The sequence below is a fragment of the Oculina patagonica genome, chromosome 9 (assembly GCF_052425735.1).
Source record: "Oculina patagonica isolate OP01 chromosome 9, crgOcupat, whole genome shotgun sequence".
Lineage (NCBI taxonomy): Eukaryota > Metazoa > Cnidaria > Anthozoa > Scleractinia > Oculinidae > Oculina > Oculina patagonica.
Genome location: NC_135766.1, coordinates 5,809,393 through 5,823,800, shown reverse-complemented (window position 1 = coordinate 5,823,800; position 14,408 = coordinate 5,809,393). Strand labels below are relative to the sequence as shown.

The window sequence follows — 14,408 nt, the reverse complement described above, 5'->3', positions numbered from 1 at the left end:
AAAAAAATTCTCCCTCTTTAAAAAAAAAAAAAATCCTCACTTCCTTTCTTCACCATCTTAATTAAATTCAATTTTTTATTTATTCCTTTATTCCTCCTCCAGTATCTGTACTTCTCTCACCTCCTAAAGAGCTAAGGACTGAGGGTTTGACGGGCTCAAATCCATTATCTTTATATGATCATGGCTCTAAAATATTATTGGTATTATATACTTAGCCCCACAGGGGAGGGACTTGGGATTTCATTGAAGGGAATCAAAATTGGGAGTGCTTGAGTCAAAAGTGAGCACTTGAAACTTACCTATGATACCCTCCATCCCAAGCTGTGTGTGCCAGGGAACTTATTTGCAGCTTGGTTGAAAATAGCTTATTTGGTATGTACTCCCTGGCCATCCAGCCAATAATCACTAAAAACCATATTGTCATCAAATGACCTGAAAAGTTAAGGGTTACCTATTATGAGTGACTAAGTGTAAATGGTTGCAAAAATTTGCAAAAACTAAATTAGTGTAAAATCTACAGGTGTAAAATGAGTCTCATTTTTCATTTTTTTTTGTTATCATTATTATCTTTTATATTACATGATTTTCTTTTACCTAACCTGTATGGAATAAAACTTCTTCCTGTTTATGTAGCATCAGGCTCTTCCATTGTGCACGGATGCTAACGTGGGTTCCGTCAATCACGCCAACAACCCCAGGGAATCCCCCTTCCTCGAACACTTCCTTAATTGCATCCATTCTCCGCTCTGCAGATCAAAAAGGGCACATGAGATATAAAGAACAAAGTCTAAAAACTCAATCTAAGGCACTAAAGCTGAATATTTACCGTTTGGCCATTTGATGTATGTGGGACAAAGGCTCAGCAGCGCCTACTTCCTCTATGTAGCACCCTGTCAACGCTGCTAAAGGTGACATTAAAACGATCAGAACAAGCCTTGTACATTCTTGGTTGGCCATACACCACACGAACAAAAGCACTTGTTTCTCGGGAGGTAAAGGCTGTCTTCCTCTTGCATTTCTGAGGGGAATTTCTCCTGTATTTACTATTTCCCTGCAAAGTATCTCCATTGTGGTCCTAGTCATGCGAAAGTGACTTTGGAACTCACTTGGCATGTATCTAGGAACTGTTGCTTCAAAAAAGCCTTCGATTCGATTTAAATTTCTTCTCATATATAAAGCCGCACAGGAAAGCACTATGATTTCTTCTTCGTCTTCGAAAAAAGACATTTCTGTCTCCAAATCGTCACTTAACTCCATAAGAGCGATCAATGAGTTCGCGTCCGCCATGTTGAAAGGAACCAGAACCGGAAGCAAATGGTAGCGCCTCTTTCCGGTAAATTGGTAATCCGCTTACCATTATGCACTGCACTCTCCAACCGGAATTTTCTGTCAAATGGTAAGCACCCTAGGTGGACGGCCGTGTGATGAAAGATTACTCCAACCGAGTAGCACTGGGAACTAGGCACTTTGTTGTTTACTCAGTTTCGGTACGCCATCTTTGATTGTCAATGAGTATGAATCAACTTTAAGAGCATCCATCGGCAAAACGCGTTTGATTTCTAACGTACAGTTAAACGAAGTTTTGGGGTAAGGGGAGAATGATGTACTGGATAATTGTGAGCTCGCTTAAAGAACTTTTTTACCGTTGTACGTGTATTCGAAGTCGGCATACGTGATGGCAGACTAAGTTGACTGATGTTGAATTTGACGAGTGAAGGCCGGTTAGTGTCATAACTTTTGAAACCTTTCCAAAAGGGAGACCGATGGCAGCAGTATCTTGATTTATAGATTGCAAAGGTGAGCTATCTGAAATCATTGTTTGCTTTGACGTGCATTGTTGTCGATAATATTTAACTTTTCCCTTCGCGACTCGCCATCTTCCTTTTACTGCTTTTGATAATATTTATTCGGGTATTTATCTCAAGCCATTAAAAATAACACAGTGACGGTATCCGTATTCCTATTTTTACGAGAAGCCAGAGTTCATTTAGAAAGAACTTCTACCCTATTGCTGATTTAGCTGATCTAAAATGTTTTGTTTGATAAGTTGCATAAATGCATGTAAGTGATTCTAGTAAGCGGTGTTGACTTCATTACATTTCAGACCATTTCAATACGGAAATTTCACACAATCTTCAGTATCGACTAGGGGTGGAAATCAAATCTGGGCCTTTCTGTTGCTAAATGACGAAGTTCTTAATGATTTAATGTATTTATCTTATCATACCGTAGGTTTGTAATGTATTGGAGGTTCGTTTTGTAGTCAAGGCAAATAAAAATTAAAATGAATAAGAAAAATGCAATTTCTGGGATCATTGTAAAGCGTTATCGCCTGTGCATGCATGTATGCGTGCCGGTTATTTCACACCGCGCGCGCTTCGCTGTTAAAAAAATGTCCATATCACAAGAAGATAGAGGTCTCTTTATTGCGGCTACAAAGATTCGGCTAGTGCACACAAAATGCTGCTGTTATCCGTCGTCAACAGTCCTTCACAAGAGTATTCTTACCCGGGCGATAGCACTATACATAAACTGTAAACAATACGACAACTTAAGCTGACTCAATCGATTCCATTTGCTGCCAAGTTGCCCTAAAAATTATATTTGCAGGGATTGGTTAGCTGACTGTGTGTTGTTAAGAGAAGGTATGACACTGATGACAAAAAAAATGAAAATCGTTCTTGATTAAATTTAGAAATTCAAAACCAGTCAGTTTTGCAGAATCGTTCCTAGTATCATTAAGGCAATTTTTAAAACCTCCGTGTGGCCGCCATGTTGGATTTCAAAAGTTTAAAATACACTAAAATGGTATACATGTATGAGGCATGCTATTCTGTCGACATTATAAAATTTGTTTACCTTGTCGTACACTCTAGTAAGTAGTCGAGGAACTGACGGGAAAATTGTTGGTCTGTAAAGTAAAGTCATCAATCATCACATCATTCTTGTTCGTTACGTAAATTGTTAAACGAACAAAGTACAGTCAACTCTCGCCTTGCGGACACCCCGCTATTACGGACTCTCGTTATTACGGACACTAAACGACGCCCCGAGCGTGTCCGCTTTAACGAGAGTTGACTGTAAAAGGAAATATTTGTTTAAGGGCATAAAATTCAGAAGCATACTTGAGCTCTTGAATGTCATCCAGGAGAAGTTTCACGTCGCCTCGGAAGAAACCAATACGCATTCCATTGAGAAAGCAAAGTGCCTACAATTTAAAATAGAAAGCAGCCGTATTTTAATTCCTCACATCCCATTCGCGTTTGTGCATGGTCTGTTTAAAAGCAATGAAAATTATTTTCGCACTGTGGAACCACAATGTTTACTCGAGCGTCGAAAGTTATTGACTTTAAATACGCTTCAGTACAGTAGTAATTGGTCTAAAACAATTAGCCATGTTCAAAACGAGCAGGGGACTGGGTATGAATATTCAATATCGATTGCACTGAAAAAACTGGGCCCGTCATCTGAAAGAGCATCCAAAAGTTAGTAACTCAACCAAATTTGAGAGTTATTGGTTTAAACGCAAAGGCATGGAACTCTTTTAAATATCGTTAAAATAAGAGAGCTTTGTATGGCTGGATGGACAGCTGTCCCTCCAATCCATACTATATTAGCAATTTCTAAAAGTGAACCATACCTATGTGTTTAAACCAATAACTCTCAAATTTGGTTGAGTTACTAATTTTTGGATGCTCTTTCAGATGACGGGCCCAGTTTTTCAGTGTAATCGATATTGAATATTCGTACCCAGTCCCCTGCTCGTTTTGAACATGGCTAATTGCGACATTTTCTCAACCAATCAGGAGTAAACACCAAGACTGCTTCTTTTCGGCACGTTTTCCCGCGCTTCGTGCCACGGCTACATGCATTCTCTTCTAGTTTTGATTGGTTCACTGGATTGCAACGTCCTTTGTGATTGGCCAGAGTGATAACTTTTTTTTTACGACACACGATTTTAAATGCTCTATATTCAATTTGTTTGTTGTATTTTATAACAGACGAAAAGAAACCAAGACTCTAGACCTCTTGTGTACCTGAGCCAATCGCTCATACATGTGAGCGAGCGGAAGATAGGAAATCATACAGTCTTCTGGAGTCATCTTAATTCCGGATGCCTGTAACAGAAAATGTATATGAGTCCAGCGCTAATTTACTACAGAGCTAGACTGATTCTCGGCAGTACTGCCACTTTAAGGGTTTAGAAGTCTTTTTAAACTTCTATTTTCGAAAGCTAGCTACCTTTAGGAAACGTGCACAGTTTGGGCCGATCTATCTTTCTTGTGAGGGAACCTAAGCTTACAAGCCCCGTGGTTTTTATTAGATTCCCTCGCCATTTTGTTTTCTATCTTTAATAACCTTATACTTGTAGTTTTGTATATTCATTATTATCTTGTGTTTTGATTTGTATTATTTACTTTGTTCATAATTCTATTTTTTGTTTGTGTGGCAAAATAAAAACAAAATGAACGACTTCACGAAAGAAATCAGTCGTTGTTCAGTTTTTTCTATTACATGATTATGATTGTTTCAAATTTCGCTTCAGTTAAATTTTATGCTTTGCAATAATGTATTTATTTATAGTCATACAAAGAAAGCCTGTTGTTGTTGTTGTTGTTGTTGTTGTTGAAGAAACGTTGGCCACGTGAAAAGCATTAACCATAAACCATAAGACCCAATGGATTTCTGGATAGACAGCTTTGGTAAGCTAGTAATATTCCATTTATTTATTATCAAGACATTTTATTTTTTTAAGAGCCGTAAGAGCATGATTAATGCAACTTGTCTCGATGAAATGTATCTAAAATGATTCATTTATGAACTGCGGATGTCTAGCTATGGAAGTGATAAATGATCATTGTAGTGAATTTCCAATTTAAGTAATTGGAATAAGGAAGCCTGAAAAAAAATTCAGGGCTTTAACGGGATATTTTTCAGGCTTCTTTATTGCTTAAATTGGAAATTCACTGCGATGATCATTTATCCCTTGCAACTTGTCTTGTCTTGTTTATTCTGTCTCTCCTGGGAAAATCAAAAGCAAACTCCACATCAAAGGGTAAAATAGTAACATTTTGATATTGGCATTTTCGCGTGATTTAATAAAAAGGATGGAATTGTATCGCTACACCATTTTGTTATAAATATGTGCTGTGCTAATAAAAATTACTCACGTAATAGGACATGTACAAGGAAGGAAAAGTAGGTTTTTAAGCGAAAACATTTTTGAATACTCAGTAGAAACATGAAAATGTCCCTGATAAGTAAGAGTTTTATGCGCTGATGTATACAGTTATTTCGAGAAACGTTGTCGGAAAAAAGCACAAAACTGCACAAGCCAATCCCTAAAGGTAGTATGGGTACACGTATTGAGCTACTGCACGTGTTGAATACTAATGAGATATAACAACAAAATAAGCGCAATTTTCAGGTTTTCTTTCTTTTCAGACATGTAGAAACAAGGTACGTTTAGGCCCTCTGAAGTTCAGAAGAATTTTTCCTCACTCAAAGACATGCGACAGTAAAAGTAAAGCTACAGATATAGGCCTCCTGAGAAGAAAAACAAATTCTCCACGTGCAAAAATACAAACTTGTAAATTTCCTCTGGGCCAATATGCAAAATGCCAGTGAATACCCAGACCACCTTTCGGTCTTGTCGCGTGCACTTTGATGTTTTTTTTCCGACAACCTTTCTCGAAATAGCTGTAAACCTCGTAATGCACTTGAATGGCAGAGGCTACTGCATTGATGTTTCCATGTGTCATCATGGCACCTTTAGGTGTTCCTGTATGTTAAAGAACACACGGACATGAGAAATTACCTGGGTGAGGTGTACTCCCATATCAAGGGACGGGGGGTTTGGTCTCACTTAGCTACCGGTGTTCAGGACTTAACATATATTTAGCCGTAGGGATCTCATTGAGGGTTGCACATGAAGAAGTTAAAAATACCGTCATACTTAGTAAGCGGTCTAAATTAAAGAGATCAGGAATTAAAAAGGGTATCTTTTAGAAAGGGATCAAGTCGCGCCCAGGGGGGTTAAATTCAGTTCTTTTTTCTCGCAGCTTAACAAGAAATTACACGCAAACTGCAGTAATAAACATTACGAACAAACACATTGTTAGAAAAAATATACCTTTTTACTTGACGTTTCGTATGCTTCTACATACATCTTCAGAAGTGACCGTTGAAATGGAAGTAGCAGGCAGGGTTATACATTTGTAAAAGAAATTTGTCATGACGTTACCAGATTACTGTTGCACACGAAAGATTCCTTCATAGCATTTTTCATTGGTTCGTTGTGCACTGCTATTATGAAGCAGACTGAAAAAAGAAAGGAAAAAGAAGACATATTTACCCGTCGTTCCACTTGTGTAGCAGACAGTCATAATATCGTCGGGCTTCCCGGGCTGCAAATAAAATATCCCATCTTTATTGTTCATTGGAATGTTCATTTAGCTTGCAACACAGAAAAATTTGCAAAATTAATAAACCCGAAGGCTAAACATTTCAACTGACTTAGAAATTCTATTTTGAAGCTCACCGTTCTCGGATGAGGACTGTTGGTGCCCATTTGCTGAAAAGAATAATTTATTAAATGGTACATTAATAAAACGCAAATCTTAAATCGCAAATCGTAACAAATCAGCATTTTTTCTCAGCATTTGCTACAACTAATCCGGCATTCTTTTAGCTGAAAATTATAAAAACAATGGCCAGAAAGGATAGACAGCTGAGTATGAGAATTTAGAGGCAGGAGAGTAACTGTTATTCCAAATTTCTAGCTCAACCGTTTATAACAAATAACAATTACGAAAGTAAAGGGCCGGGGGGAGTAGGAATGAAGGGTCATATCAGCATTGGAAAAATGTGTCGATTTAACATAACAGCGAGATTCTTCCAAAGACAATAACAAAAAATGTATGAAAACTTACTTGAGAACGCTGAGAACGTTAATCTCGATAGAGCATTTTTTACATCACGCGTAGTGTTGAAAAGTGCTCTATCGAGATCAACGTTTTCAGTACAGTGCATACAAATCCAAAGCGAATTACGAATTAGCGAATTACTTTTGACCCTCAAGTGAAAACCGCTGTACAGCTCACCTGCACTTCCAGGATGTAAAGCAAAGTAATGCCAAGTGAATCAGCTTCTTTCTTCTCTTCTTCTTTTACAGGTTCATCAATTTTGATGATTCTTTTCAGTTTCTCACATTGTTTTGCATTGTCGAAAAGAAATCGAAGCTTGTTCCCATTACAGAAAATTGTCTCGATGTCCGCTGCAATCATAATTATAGTAATTATATAGTAAAAAATGTGAATGTAACGGGCATGCCACAAAAATATATGAAAATACGCAATTCTATCTTGATTTGACGAAACATCGGCTTTAGAATCCGTTCTTGAATTACCTCGGTCTTCAAGTTAGTCTTTTGGAGTAAACTAAGGGATGTTAATGCTTCGTCTCGGAACCTTGTGCCAGTGAGTAGCTTACTTAATAACTATTAAAAGTTCAAGCAAGCAAACCGTGTACGATCTCCTACCGGTATACGTTGGATCAGCTGAGTGATCTAATCGGTTTGACACATAGAAAACTGAAATTGAAAAGCAGAGACCGATGCAACGTAGAATGACACTCAAAACCTCATCTACATGATTCAATGTAACCGCTGTAATCTACAATACATAGGAGAGACTAAACGACGTTTAAAAGACAGATTTAATGAACACCGCCGTACCATAGATAACCCTAACGGTAAATCTAAACCCACTACAGCCGCACAACATTTCATTTCCTCGCCTAACCACACTGCTAATGACATACAATTAATCCCCATCGAAAAAGTCTTCTCCAACCGAGACTCAATCCGTAAGGCCAGGGAAGCTTTTTTAATTTTAAAAGGCAGAACACTTGTTCCCGATGGCCTTAACATACGCGAAGAAACCTATTAGTTTTTCTACTTTTGCTGTTTTATTGTCATTTTTAAGCTTAGCATATTTTAATTTTTTTATTTTACACTGTTTACATATTTCCTGTATTTAGTTTTACGTATTTCCGGTATTTCGTAAGATAAATTTAAACATAGCCAATGTAAACTCCATTGTACCTGAAGAAGGCTGGTTTGGCCAGCCGAAATATAGTACAAAACTAATTCTCTCATTCTACGTTGTATCGGTCTCTGCTTTTCAATTTCAGCTTACTCAATAGCCTTTTAGCCCTAGGGAGCTATGACTCAACCTTTGAATATTTACAGGCTTCCTAGATGGGTGGGGAAAGTAATATTGTCATGATTTTCATTTTTACCGAATGGTAATGAGGTTATGTTATGGGCCGCATTTTCTCACTCGAACACTCACTCACTCGATTCTGATATCAAACCATCAAACCGCAATTAAATTAGCATTAAAACGAGAAACGTGCTGACAGAAAGGTCCTTTAAACGCATTCAGCACATGTCAATCAAATCTCAACCTCGTTCCAGGTGTCTCTCTCTTTCAGGGAACTAAATTGAATTTCACAAAACAAATCGAAAGAGGATCACTTCCACTTATCCTCTGGTGATAAAAGAGAAAAGAATTCGCTCAATGAAGCCTCAGAGCATAGGCTATCAATTACCCATTCACGTAAGAAAACATTCCATGACGCGTTTTAGTAAACACAACATTCATGCACGTTTTTTTTTTCGCGTCACATCATCTTCGTGTCACGTCATCCGTTCTTCATCTTTTTGAGTCGTGCAGAAACGCGCATCTTTCTCTCAAATTTTAATGGCTGCTTAAAATAACGCTATACGTGCTGGCAGAAAAGTAAACATATTCACAAAACAAATTTACTCAATGCTAAAAAGGATCAAAGGTTACACTTAAATATTTTTTGTGATAAAGAATGCGCGCTACGAAGCCTGAGAGCATTTCGCGTCGAAGCATCAATGACGCTTCCATCGGGAAGAGTTGGAACGCTTATTTGGAATATCTATTCCCCGTAGGACTGACATAATATATAGTTACGCTTAAACTGTTATAAAAAATTATTACGCTCGCCTTGTGACGTGTTTTAGTCAACACAACATCCACGGCACGTTTTTGTTTCGCGTCACGTCACCTCGTGTCACGTCATCCGTTTTTCATCTTTTTGACTCGAGCAGATACACGAAGTGCTCGGGCGTATCTTTTCTCTCAATTTTTTTTCGCTGCTCAAAAATAACGCTATACGTGCTGACAGAAAAGTAAACATATTCACAAAACAAATTTACTTAATGCTTAAAAGGATCACTAACCGGTAAATATTTTGGTTGTGAAAACTGAATAGCGCTACGACCCCTGAAAGCACGAGCCATCAATGTCGCAACTCACGTGGAAAAATAAAGCAAAGTGAGATTGCTTTACTTTATTGGACACTTATTTAGAAAAAATGCGGAGGTCGGCACTTCATCCATCGAATTACCATGAGGTTGCTCGAAGAGCCTTTGATTATTACCGAATGGTAATGAGGTTATGTTATGGGCCGCATTTTCTCACTCGAACACTCACTCACTCACTCGATTCTGATATCAAACCGCAATTAATTTATCATTAAACGAGAAACGTGCTGATGGAAAGGTCTTTTAAACGCATTCAGCACATGTCAATCAGAAACAAATTATTCTTCAACCTCGTTCCAGTGTCTCTCTCTTTCAGGGAAGTAAATTGAATTTCACAAAACAAATCGAAAGAGGATCACTTACACTTATCCTCTGGTGATAAAAGAGAAAAGAATTCGCTCAACGAAGCCTCAGAGCATAGGCTAACAATGACCCATTCACGTAAGAAAACATTCAAAGACGCGTTTTAGTAAACACAACATTCATGCTCGTTTTTGTTTCGCGTCACATCATCTTTGTGTCACGTCATCCGTTCTTCATCTTTTTGAGTCGTGCAGAAACGCGCATCTTTCTCTCAAATTTTATTCGCTGCTTAAAATAACGCTATACGTGCTGGCAGAAAAGTAAACATATTCACAAAACAAATTTACTTAATGCTTAAAAGGATCAAAGGTTACACTTAAATATTTTTGTGATGAAATAGAATTCGCGCTACGAAGCCTGAGAGCACGAACCATCAATGATGCAATTCCCATGGAAAAATAAAACATTCACAGGGAAATAAAGTGATATTGTGTTACATTATTGAACGCTTATTTGAAGAAAAAAAGCTATCAATGACCCATTCACGCAAGAAAACACTCGAAGGCAAATTAAGTGAGATTGAGACATTACTGACAGCACCTATGAACTACATATAGTTACGCTTAAACTGTTATAGAAAATTATTATTGCATGTGACGTGATTTTATAAACGTTTCAGCTCACTGGAAAAACACGAGTTGCGTAGCACGTTTCTGTTTCGTGTTACGTCACCTCGTGTCACGTCATCCGTTTTTCATCTTTTTGAGGCGAGCAGATCTCAAATTTCATCGGCTGTTCAAAAAATAACAACGCTTGTCGCTGCCTAGCCTCCCACGCAGTCGTTCTTAGGGGCGATTGTGTTACACACCATGTAACGCAATCGCGGGGAGGAGTGTAACGCGATCACCCCTAAGAACGACTGCGTGGGAGGCTAGTCGCTGCCCAGTATGTATATTATATATGTGCTGACAGAAGAGTAATTGAACACACAATTTATCGCATCTAAGACAGTAAAAACCATATTCAAAGGTTACAATTTATTTTGGTGGTGAAAAATAGAATTTGCGCTTCGAAGCCGGAGAGCACAAAGCATCAGTGACCCATTGACACAACTCACATGAAAAAAAAAAAGCATTTAAAGGCAAATGAAGTGAGACCGTTACATTCTTGAACGCTTATTTGAAAAACAAAGCGAAGGACGCCACTTCATCGAATTACCATGAGGTTGCTCGAAGAGCCTTTGATTGGCAGCTGGGTTTAGCTGTCTTGAGCCCTCTGACTGCGAAGCTCTGCGCTGTTGGGTCACGTTTGGTCGCGATTGCCCAAGGGAAATTTGGGACGAGCAATACTTGTGACGTCAATTCTGTAATAACCCAACGATCGAGAGCGAATTAACCGAGTGTTAAACTCTCGCAGGGTCGCCAGCCCCCAGATACTCTAGATCTCATCAAATGTCAATCTTTTTCAATTTTTATGAGAGTCGACGAAGGTTTTCGCTCGTGAATTGCATGATTTTCTTCAACACTCGCGTACTGGCGCGCTCAAATGGCAATTGGTAAGAGTTCAACTCTCGCCAGCAGTCGGAGAAATTCGTTCACCCTTGGCCACGGTTGTATTAATGAATCTTACCATGGTTTATGATATAAACGCATCCTTCTACTCCGTGTGTATCGTAAATTGGTACAGAAATCATGGAATACATCTGACATGCAAGGTCTGCTAGATCCCACTGAAAATGAGAACGGATACATGGTGACCTACTGTTGCTTTCTATTTTGAAAGAATAGTTTGAAGTTGAGGATCAGGAGCAATACGAGGAATGGCTAACCCAGGTGATACACCGCGTGGGGGAGGGGGGAATGATCTTGCAGAATGGCAACATACGAGCTGACCTCTAAAATATAGAATTTCCTGGCGTCTTAGCATGACGTCCTCATCATCGTCATCATCATCATCATTATCATCATCATCGTCATCGTCATAGAGGGTCACGAGACTATCTAGTAACCCAGTCAGTCCACGACGCAATAACTTAATGAAAATATTTGCTTACCTCGGTACAATTAGGGCCGTAGATTCCAACGAAGGTATTTTGCGAAGGTTGACAACCGAGGTGCACTAAGCCCGAGCCAAGATTAGTGGCACGCTCGTGTACCTACAATAAAAGCGAACGAGCAAATGAACAAAGGGACGAAACTTGTAGCAAGAAGGTAGAATTAATTGTTTGAATGTAAATGGTTGCTATGAGCTTCAAGATAGCTAGCTACCACACATGACACTCAAATAGAAGAACAACTTTTTCAAATAAACACGACATGGTTAAAATCTCAACTGGCAGGAGGTAGACTTGTTGTTATTTACTAAGCGTGTTTAAGAAGATGAACTCGAAACGACCGACAACAAATTCAGCTATAGTGACAGTGTGGGGGGGCTTGAACCCGGGACCTCCGATCCTGAGTCCAGTACGCTTAGCAATTACAACACCACGCCTAGGTTGAAAATCGCTTTACAATGAGTCCTAGGCGTGGTGTTGTAATTAGTAAGCGACACAAACTGAGGCTGTTGAACAAGTATTACCTCTTCATATGTGATCCACTGATACTTGTTATCAGGTCCCCCTCGCGTTCCCAAGCACGGCCGATCACCTGCGAAAGACAAATTTGTGTCTTATTTCTGTTAACCATTTTATTTGCGGGCTCAAAATGCTGTTTTTTCTTAATGAGGTAGTAACGTGACGCAATAGCGTGGACAATACGACAATAAGAGTTAGGAGTTCTTGTATTTTTATTTGAATGAGTGCGAAATGTAATTATGCAGTTAGAAATCGATGGAAAGTGTAGTAGCAGTAGAAGTAGCGTCTTTATTTATAGAGGGTAGCACATATATATAATAGCTACAAAGCTAATAAACCTGGCCTGTGGCCCTCCTATTTACAATTATTAAAAAAACTAAGATATGCAATAAAAAACCCACGATATAAAATAATAAACAAGAAACGTTATCAATCAAAAAACTACTAATTAAAAACTAATTAAAAAATCTGTATTCGAAATAAGAACTATCTTAAATTAAAAAAATGATCAAGTGTAGTCTAACAGATTTTTATAGCCGTGAACGTGACGATACCACGTAACGTTACTACGTCATGTTAATAAGGTCAGTCCTAAATCGTCGGAGTGCCGAAAACTGAGGTGTATCCCTGAATGTTGTGCTAGATTATCATGAGTAAAATAGAGATTGACCTCAGTAAAGGTCTTACCGGAGTTTCGCACAGTCCGAAGGAAACCTTCATAAGGAGTCGTGACGTCATCGTAAATGCGTGAAACTAGCTCCTTTCTCAAGACACTTCTTCGGGCTCCATGGTCTACACCTCCCTAGAAATGGGCCAGCAAATAAATCAAACACTACCGATACTGGTTGGGTGAGGGGTGTGTGGAGGGAATGGAGAGATGGGGGCCTGAAGAGGGGTTGGTTAAAAGGATGTTTGTCTCTCTTTGTGATACCTAAACATATTAATACTAAACATAATAAACAATTAATTATCGACAAAATCTTCCGCTGAGCCTCTCTCTATTCCGCCCCCTTTTTCCATCAGTTTTTTTTTTGTTGCTTTTCCCAAATTGCAACAAAATAAGCAGAAAGGAGACGGCTTTAAAACATAAGTAACAAAACCTGAGTTACTTTCTCGACGTTAACAACAAATGGGGAAAGAAATGATACCAATAGATGTAGAGAAGCACGAATGCAAAGAAAGATTGTTACAAAATTTAAATGTAAGCTAACTTTTCTGAAAACATTAAAAAAATAATTTAACGCAGCTCGATGAAAGCTATCTTCCCTGAAAAATAAAATTATACATGCGCATTTCGGTTCTATGGCCACTTGAAACGCCTATAGCAAATTAATTTGCCCAACGGCAGTTTCATTTCAAAATCAGCGGGAGGATTCAGTGAAGACAACAACATGGAAGAAAACAAAATGTCATGTAAAGTAAAGTCGCTTTTAGAACAAACAGAAGTACTTGGCCAAAAGGGCTTCAGAAAGAGATCTCCTTGAATTTTTTAGTCCGTACCATCAACGGACGTTCTTTTAAAGGTTCGCAGAGTCGTGATCACACCGAGCAATATTTAATTCTAGGCACAAACCGCAAGAATTCACATGACATTATTAGAGTAACTCGCGTGTTTCTAGTAAACAACGTGACCAAGATAGCTCAGGATATTAAAATTTTACTGTTGCGTTTTTAAAATAATCGATAAGCAACGGCGTCAAATCCTTGTTCGTTTCTCTGAAAAGTGAGTACGTAACTTTTTAATACACGGCTTGATAATGTCTAAGAGAAATAAATAATGGTGCGCCATGTTTTTGTGGCATTGAAGCGTACTAAAAAGCTAAATGCAAATTGTAATTTCACGTTCTTTCCTTCGCATCACTGTGTATAAAAATAAAGCAAATTGCACGAATCTGTGTTAAATAAACTAGCCAACCGATCAAGATCGCTTTATAATCTTGCCGTGATCTTAAGTTTAAACCATGGTTTAAAACGAAAGAAAACCAACATAATTACTTTAATTTGTTTATGTGGTTTGGCCAGGTGACGACACAAACGATTCAAAAACAAACTGTTCGGAAACTTACCTCAACTTTGATCGACTGATTTTCCAAGTCCAGTGACATGGCGAGTTGTCAGTCCGGTTACAAGTAACACACGTATAATAGAGCGTTCGCGACTGGCTTTACAATCGAC

At 38.5% G+C, this 14,408-nt stretch overlaps 1 protein-coding gene across 2 annotated transcripts in view; it reads right to left on the bottom strand.

The window, feature by feature from the left end:
• Window positions 1-14,408, bottom strand: part of LOC144665231 (long-chain-fatty-acid--CoA ligase 5-like) — a 29,522-nt gene extending 15,114 nt beyond the window's left edge. For both annotated transcript variants that reach the window (XM_078526436.1, XM_078526437.1), the window contains exons 1-12: window positions 14,300-14,408; window positions 12,921-13,035; window positions 12,239-12,306; window positions 11,715-11,816; window positions 11,291-11,390; window positions 7,104-7,276; window positions 6,542-6,574; window positions 6,356-6,407; window positions 5,709-5,782; window positions 4,038-4,118; window positions 3,126-3,208; window positions 2,860-2,911 (exon numbers count right to left, since the gene is read on the bottom strand). In XM_078526436.1, the coding sequence (XP_078382562.1) occupies window positions 2,860-2,911; window positions 3,126-3,208; window positions 4,038-4,118; window positions 5,709-5,782; window positions 6,356-6,407; window positions 6,542-6,574; window positions 7,104-7,276; window positions 11,291-11,390; window positions 11,715-11,816; window positions 12,239-12,306; window positions 12,921-13,035; window positions 14,300-14,338 (972 nt within the window). In that variant the 5' untranslated portion in view covers window positions 14,339-14,408. The remainder of the gene's footprint in view (window positions 1-2,859; window positions 2,912-3,125; window positions 3,209-4,037; window positions 4,119-5,708; window positions 5,783-6,355; window positions 6,408-6,541; window positions 6,575-7,103; window positions 7,277-11,290; window positions 11,391-11,714; window positions 11,817-12,238; window positions 12,307-12,920; window positions 13,036-14,299) is intronic.